At 61.2% G+C, this 7,764-nt stretch overlaps 1 protein-coding gene across 1 annotated transcript; it reads right to left on the bottom strand.

Annotated features, from left to right (window-relative positions):
- Window positions 1-1,001: 1,001 nt before the first annotated feature.
- Window positions 1,002-7,747, bottom strand: EPS8L1 (EPS8 like 1; the record flags this gene model as incomplete). The annotated part of the gene is made up of 11 exons (XM_044912357.1): window positions 1,002-2,954; window positions 3,035-3,167; window positions 3,518-3,692; window positions 3,864-3,969; window positions 4,115-4,246; window positions 4,335-4,461; window positions 6,360-6,388; window positions 6,494-6,635; window positions 7,189-7,337; window positions 7,451-7,525; window positions 7,619-7,747. Coding segments are annotated over 11 exons (1,284 nt in total), but the record flags the coding sequence as incomplete, so codon positions are not given.
- Window positions 7,748-7,764: the final 17 nt, after the last annotated feature.

Genomic DNA, 7,764 nt, shown 5'->3' with positions numbered 1-7,764 from the left:
CTGTGGGCAGGGGGTTCCACGGGCCCAGGGCCGCCCGGCTGACCCCTCCCCTCCCACAGGCCCTATCCGACCTCCGGGCTGACAACCAGAGGCTCAAGGATGAGAACGCAGCCCTGATCCGTGTCATCAGCAAACTCTCTAAGTGACTCTGGAGGAGGACCTTCCCCCACGCCCGTATTTATACAACTGCTTCTGCCACACGCATCCCTCCCCCTGTGTGAGCACGAGTGATAGGGCTCCCAGGGGCTCTCGGAGAAGCCATAGCCTCCCTTCGGGGCCTCCAGACTGTGAGGGGAGTACAGAGTCCCCAGGAGCCAAGGGGGGCCCCCCGAGGCCGGGATGGAGGCGAGAGGCCGAGCCAGGTAGGGAGACGTTGCTGAGGGGGGCTCGGGGCTGGAGGTGGGACCAGGGAGGAACCGAGGGGCAGGAAGTGCCAGGACCACAGTGACCACCGGAGGTCCCCCTCTCACGTGTGATGCCACCCCTCTCACCCCTCCCGTTCCTGAACAGGGATCCGAGAATGTGCCAAGAGTCCCGCCCGCCTCGGCCAGGTGGGCCTGTATATAGGGTCCGTGTGCAATAGGGAGGGATGTCTCTATTTTTTGCTGCCCCCTCCCCGCCCACTGTCAGGGGCAGGGGGAGAAGATATTTTCGAGACAAAGCACAGGCACCACAAATAAAAGTCGTGAAGTTGCCACACAGTGACTGTGTCCCCAGCTGGGGGGGGAGGGGAGCGCAGTGCTTCCGTGTTCATCTGTGCTCGTCCGTGGGGGTGGGGTGCCAGGGGGTGGGGGGGAAGGCTTTCAGGAGAGTGGCCAGCTGGAGCCGTGGCCTCGAACCAGGGCTGACAAGGTCCCCCTGGTCCCCGAGTAGCCTGGGGCAGGGCAGGAACGGTCAGCTGGCTCAGAGGCCAGGGCTCCTGTCAGGCTTGGAGCTTGGCTCTTACCCGCAGTGCTTATGAAACAAATTTGAGCCAGTTGCCAACATTTAAAATTTGGGCTCATTCATTTTTAAAAACCCTAGAATTCTGGCTTTTCTGGAAATAGGACTCGGATAGTAGGAGCTCTTCAGTGTGGCTGGGGCGGAGGAGGGGGCGTGCTTTCATTCCCGGTCGTGTTCTCCTTTCTAGGCCCCGTCCTACCTCCTGGTGATTCCGTAGAGGGGAGTGGTAAAGACCTGACACGGGGGAGGAGGAGAGGCCTGCCGTGAGGAGAGGAGGGGGTTCTCAGGCAGCGGGGCGTCTGTGTGCGCGGAGTCCGTAGCAGCCACTGAGTCAGTCCCCCGGAAAGCCGGCACAGGCAGGTACTCGCAGGTGTCCGGGAAGGAGCCATGGAGGTGTTTAAGGGAGCAGCAGGGACAGTCCATCGGGCGGAGGTGTACCTGAACTGCGGAGGTGCAGGAAGCAGCCTGTGTGGCCAGAGAACTAGGAGGGGTGAGGTTGGGGAGGTGATGGCAAGGACTCGAACGGTGAGGTGGGACCTAGGTTTTAACAGGTCCCTTTGGCTGCTGCCTTGACAACAGTCCGGGGGATGACAGTGAGGGACAGAAACGGGGAGCCCCGCTGCCATGATCTCAGCAAGGAGGGGGGCGGTCTAGAAATGGTGAGAGACCGTGAGGCTCTGAATAGTGGAGGGGACAGCAGCCTGCAGGGCCTGACAGGCTGCACTGGGCTAGGACAGGGCTCGGGCCTGCCTTGTCCAATCCTGGAGCTTGGACTCTAGCTGGTGGGGGGCAGAGAGGGACAGAATCAGAGCTCCTGCATGCCCAGGACTGGGTCTCATCTCGTCTGATTTTGGAGGGCATCATGGAGGGGGGGTGCTTAGGTAGAAGGTGGCAGGAACTGGGAGTGGGGAGGCTTGGCAGTGGGCATCCTGGGGACAGGGAAGGGATCACCGGATGAGGAGGAAAGGGCCGTCTTCCTAAAGCTGGGGGAGTAGCCAGTCTGAAGGAGTCTGGGATCCAGAGAAAACCCATCCTAAACCACCCGTGCTAGCTGTCTGGACAATGGGAAAAGTTACCAACGGCAAAGAGGACGAGGAGCTGGCTGCTCTTGAGGTGGGCAGCTTCTGGTTAGGCTGTGACCTCCCAGGAGAACAGTGGCCAGGAGGCCTGTGGCACATTCAGGAGGCAGCCCCTTCTTTGTGGCTGGGCCCCTGGCAGGTGGTAGGGGACAAAGGGAAATGGATGCTGGGAGGTGAGTGCAGGCTTCCCCCAAGGGGGGTATTTGAGCTGCAGCAGGAAGGCTGACTGGCAGTTCACCAGGCAGGAAACCACTGTTCCAGCCAGCGGAAAACATGCACAACCCCAGTGGTTGAGGGGGTTTTGGGGTGTTTGGAGAAGGGCAGGACCAGAGCGCGTGGGGTGGGGTAGGGACCAAACCTCTCAGGGCCTTAAACACTAGGCTCTGGGGCGAGGGGGGCCTTGAGGAGCCAGGGAAGGAGAGTGGGTGTTCAGAAGATCTCTCTCGAGTGGACTGGAGGATGGCTTGCTGGCCCGGAGGGGAAGAGGAAGCCCGAGAAAGAAACCAAAAAAGGTAGGGACACGTAGGTGGGGCGAGGGGCAGGTCGCTGGGCCCCCTGGTGGCCCGGTAGAGAAGGGACAGCAGTTGACAATGCCTGCTAAGAGGAGGCTGTTTATAGACTGGGTGGTGTATCACAATGCACAGGGCACCCGAGTGTGGTCCCCTTCCCTCCCACTCACGGCCAGTCCGCTCACGCAGGAGACTCCACGGGGACGGGGGGAGACCAGAGTTGGAACAGGTCCGGAGCCTTCGCAAGGGCTCGACTTCCGTGGGGGTGGGGGCAGTCTGCAGACTCTGTTCTCCCATGGGGCTGCCTCGAAACTTCGAGCAGAGCAGCCGGGGATGGTCAGATAACCTCTGTTTCCAGGTTGCCTTCCACCTTCTTCTTCTGCTTCTCCATCACCGCCTCCAACTCTGACACTTTCTCTTTGTCCTGGAGGGCCGGGTGGAAATCAGAAGCCTGGCCTCCGAGCCCTGGCTGCCCTCCCAGGCCCAGGACGAGCATCGGCTCACCTCCAGCAGCGCGCGCTGCACCGTGACCTGGCTGTACACGCGTGCCCCCTCCTCCGGGCTCACGGCTCGCAGCTCCTCCTTCTGCAGCGAGAAGAGCTGCGCGCCGGTCAGCACGCCCAACGCGTCCACGGTCCTGAGCGAGCAGTGGGGTGGGAGGAGCGGTCAGGCCCCCCAGCCAATCACAGCTTCGGCCCCAGAGCCCCACCAGTCACATCCCTGCTGCCAAACTGTTCGTCCAATCACAGCAGCATCCCCCCCCCCCCCCCCCGTCCGTGCTCCACAGAAGGAGGCGGGGCGTGCGCCCAGCTTTCCAACCGAGGCCGGCGTCCCCTGGCCACTCCAATCCCAACTCGTACAAACGTGCCAATCGTGCAACCAGACAGACCCTCGCTTCAAGCCAATCCCGGTTCCCCACGGTCCAATCAGAACGCGCCCCCTCCAGCGTCCCCATCTCAGGGTCGCCAGCCGGCCACCGGCACTCACCCAGCGCTAAATCCCTTGGCCTGCAGCCAGGCGCGGACCTCGGCCGCGTCCGAGTGCGGGCTGAGCTGTGGCTCCGGGGCGCGGGGACCCGGGGCTGCGCGGCTGGGGCCTGAGCGGCCCTGGGCTAAGCGCGCCTGCAGCTCCTCGTTGACACAGAGCATCTGGGAGAATTTCTCTGCAGGCGGAAAACCGGGAGGGAGCGTGGATTCAGGATGAAGGGTCCTGGGGCCAGAGAGGAGAAGATCTCCACCGTCCTCATGATGGGTCGGAAGTCTGTTGACTCTCTCTGAGCCTTGGTTCCCCTGACTGGAAAGCAAGGCTAAGAGCGGCTTCCCCCAGCACTCACCCTTTTCTCTGGGGTCCAAGTTGAGGTTATCACCACTGTCCCAGTGGGGCCGAGACAAGGTAGGAGCTGGGGCGGGCGCTGGTGGGTGAGGGGGAATGCTGTCCTCCTAGAGAGGGGAGTCAGAAGACTGAGTCCCAGCCCCTCCACCTTCCAGAGGTCAATTTCTGAGCCCCCCCCCCCCCCCAGTGCCCTTGGCACCTGATCCTCACACCCCTCCTTCCGTTAAGACCCAGGAGTCTGCCCTGGCTCACCAGGCTGCGGGAAGGGCTTTGGCTGCAGCTTCCTTGGGGCCGCGGGTGGGGTGTTAGGATATTATAGGGCACATATCCTTCCTGCCCTTGCTGGTCCCGAACCTTCCACCACTTGCGCCTGTCATCCAGGACCTGAGGGAGGTAGGAGAGGAGGGGTCACAGCCTGTGTCTGCAGCCAGGGCTGGGCCCACTGCAGCCCCTTGGCCCTCCACCCTCTAACCTCCAACGCATCCTGCTGCTTGACCGACAGCTCACTGCTGTTGCGGGCCTGGAAGTCATAATTACACAGGACCCACTTCCCTTCCGGCTCCAGCTGGGGCTCAGCCTCTGGCTCTGCGTCTTGGTGACTGTGGAGAAGAATGAGGGTTGGGGATAAGGAGGTAGCCAGTCTCACTGCCCTGGGCAGTAGGGTATTGGTGTGAGCTGGGGTTAGAGCCAAGCAGGGGTCAAGGCAGGGGGCCTGGTTAATACTGTTAATAGAGACTTGAAATTGGAATAACACCTTGAATGCATTTTGTTCTTTGTGTACCAGGCACCGTGCTTTAAACAATGATAGGAGTGCTAACATCACCTCCATTTTACAGGTGAGAACATTAAGGCTCAGAGAAAATCACTTGCTCCCTATCACACAGCTAGAAACAGCTGCTGTTTATTGAGCATCTACTGTGCACTAGGCTCACACGAGAACCCACAGTTACAACACAACGGTTAGCTTACGGTTAACTTCTAGAGCATGGACTAGGTGTCAGGCCCTGTTCAAAAACTTACATGTATTGGCTAATCTGGGTTTTGACCCACCCGTTGGTCTAACCATGAATTTGGACTCCCCTCCCCACTCCCATCCTTTCCTCCTCCACTCGCGACCCTATTATTTTCTGTTTTATGGGTGTGGGAATGGAAGAACAGGGAGATAGAGAGGCACGATGGTGTCAAGTTCACAGAGCAAGAAAGAGGCATTGGCCAGACCGAGACCCAGGCAGGCTGGCCCCAGAGTCCATGTCCTGAGTAATGCTGGTCTACCGTGTGGGCCGCTGGGTGTGAACCTGAGCTCTCCCGTAGCGGCTCTTAACAGCTCGCCTGTAGAACCTCCTAGATTTCTAACTCCTCCAAGAAGGGATGATTTTCCTTTTTTCTGCAAAGAACTGGAAGCTCAGACAAGGGAAGTTAAAAGCAGGGGGTGCCAAGCCCAAGTTTCAGAAGCATGGGGAGTGGGTGAAGTTCTGCAAGACCAGGCAGCTGGGGTTGGGGGGGTGGAAGCGAGATGTTGGCTCTGATCCCCCCAGTAAGAGGGACCTCAGCCCGGATCAGGCCTACCTGTGCAAAGGAGAGGGGGGGTCTTCAGGGCCGCGGCGCCCCCTGTGTGGGGCTGGCAGCTCCCAGCACGCTGTCCCTGCTGAGACTCTGCCGGGGCCCTCACCCAGACCCCCCTTCTGCTCCAGCTTTGCTGCTTTGTTTTCTTCTTATCCCACGAAGCTTCCCTCACATATGCCCTCGACTTGCTCAAGGACCCTAGCGTCCTGGCTTCTCCATGCCCCTTCTGTGCCCCCACTGCTTTTTGGAGTCATGAACTCAGACCCCCAGCTCTTTCCTCCCCCAGAGACCCAGGAGTCCAGGTCTGAAACCTTACTTTCTCCAATCTTTTAACCTTTGAAGGCTCTCTGTAGGACATTCAGTGGGAACAGAGCCAACTGCTTTAGAGCCTTGGGAAAGGGAGGGTCCAGCCTCCCAGTTGTTACCTCTTTCAGGGGCCCAGAAATACTACCACTTCCTAACTTTCCCAGAAACTTGCCCCATGGCTCCTGAAGGCCCAGGTCTTCTCTGGGTCTCCAAGGCCCCAAGCACCAGACTTGAGCTCTTCTTCAAAACCCAAATGCCCAATCCCCCAGTCTCTTCCAACACCTGGGGCTCTGTCCTCTTAGGGACCCAGACAGGGAGCTTCCCTGGCCCTGGGTAATAGAACTGCCTTCTCCCAGCCTCTCAGACTTTACCCACTCCCAGCCCCCTCCTCCCTCACACCCTGGAATCCGGGCCTCCTCCCTTAGACCCCTTAGTCTGGGCCCTGCCCCCTCCCCCTCCCTCCCTTCTCCCTCCCTCTCCCAGCCCCGGCCCTCCTCACCACCTCACCCACCTGTGAAGAGCCGGGGAGACAAAAGGAAAGACAGAAAAGGGGTGGAGTCAGTGCCAGGAGCCCCCAGGACGCACCCCTCCTCGACCCCACCTGTTCCACCTTGGGGCTGACACTCACCCATTGACAGCGACCTGGGGGGCACTTTGCTGGGGAGAGGAGAGCAGCAGCTCAGGCAGGGCCAGACTTCGGGGTCCCCGCCCCACTGTGTCACCTGGGGGAGTGTGTGGCTCCCCACAGAGCTTTAGCCTCACCTGCTGGCGCCGCCTCTCATGCTGCAGCTGTCTGTCTACTGGGTTCTCCCAGGCACGGCCGTGCGGGTCGGTGGCGGGGGGCTCCCAGCCGCTGGAGAACTCAGGGCTGTATGGGGATCCCTCCTCTGGGGGCAGCTCCAGCCTGCGGCCAAGGGGCTGAGGCCTCAGGGATCCTGGTCCGGCCCGAGCCCTATTACTAACTTCACTAAGGTTTTCCCCATCCTGCAGACTAGGCGCTGTCCGAGCTCTCCTAACCTCTCCGCTTTTTTGCCAAGGCCCGCCCCCCGCATCTAAGTTCCACCCCCGACATCAACTGTACTTGCAAATACACTGATTTCACTCTAATGCTGCATCCGGCCTCTGAATCTCCCCTCGTATTCTACACACATCCCACCTCGTCCCCTAAGTCGGGCTCTGCTCTCACCCCGCCCCGGCAGGCTCGCTGCCTCCAAGCGCAGACTGCACCCCTTCCCCAAACCTACAGGCCAGTCCTTTCCTGGGCCCCACCCCTCTCCTCTAGGACCCGGCTTTTTTGTTGGAGTTGGGAGTTCTGGTTCGGTCTGAAACCTCTCCTCCCCACGGAAGTCTGCCCTTTCCTCCAGTCGGTCCCGGCCCTTCAGCCTCCAGCTGAGCCCAGCATCCCAGCCTCTAAGTCACTGCGCCCCTGCCTCCCAGCCCCCCGACCCCTGCCTCACCCCGGGCGGGTCCACGAGTCCCCCAGCGAGGTCCAGAGCGCATTCTCACGTGGGGTGAGGTTGTCCCGCAACAGTGCTACGGCCTCGGACGTCAGGTGCGGCCGCCGCACTTCACTTGCAAATTGGGGGCCGCCCGACGAGTCCACGACCTGCCAGGGGCGCAGGAGTGAGCGGACACGCCATCAACCCTCCCCCCCAAAGTCGAACCCCGATTCCTCCTGCTGCAGGGGGGGACCGGAGGGCCGAGGGAGGGGGCGCTCACCAGTTGCAGAGGTCCGAAGAGGAAGTGCAGCAGCTCTGGGGACGAGGGGTTGGCGATGTTGCCGCGCAGCCGGGCCTGCGGAACGGGGGAGGTGCCCAGGTTAGCGCACGGGCGGTCAAGCTCGCCATCCCCCTGCCCCACGAAGGCCCGGGCGGGACGCGGACTCACCAGCAGGCTGAAGGCGTACTTGATTTTCTGAAGCACGTCTGTGTACTCGGCCTCTGAGGGCGGCTTGGCCCGCAGTGTCAGGAGACCCTCTGCAGGTGGGGGAGGCAGGTGGGGTGCCGTGTGTGTGTGTGTGGGGGGGGGGGGGG

The sequence above is a fragment of the Neomonachus schauinslandi genome, unplaced genomic scaffold (assembly GCF_002201575.2).
Source record: "Neomonachus schauinslandi unplaced genomic scaffold, ASM220157v2 HiC_scaffold_1434, whole genome shotgun sequence".
Taxonomy (NCBI): Eukaryota; Metazoa; Chordata; class Mammalia; order Carnivora; family Phocidae; genus Neomonachus; species Neomonachus schauinslandi.
This window is presented reverse-complemented; position numbering and strand designations above follow the sequence as displayed.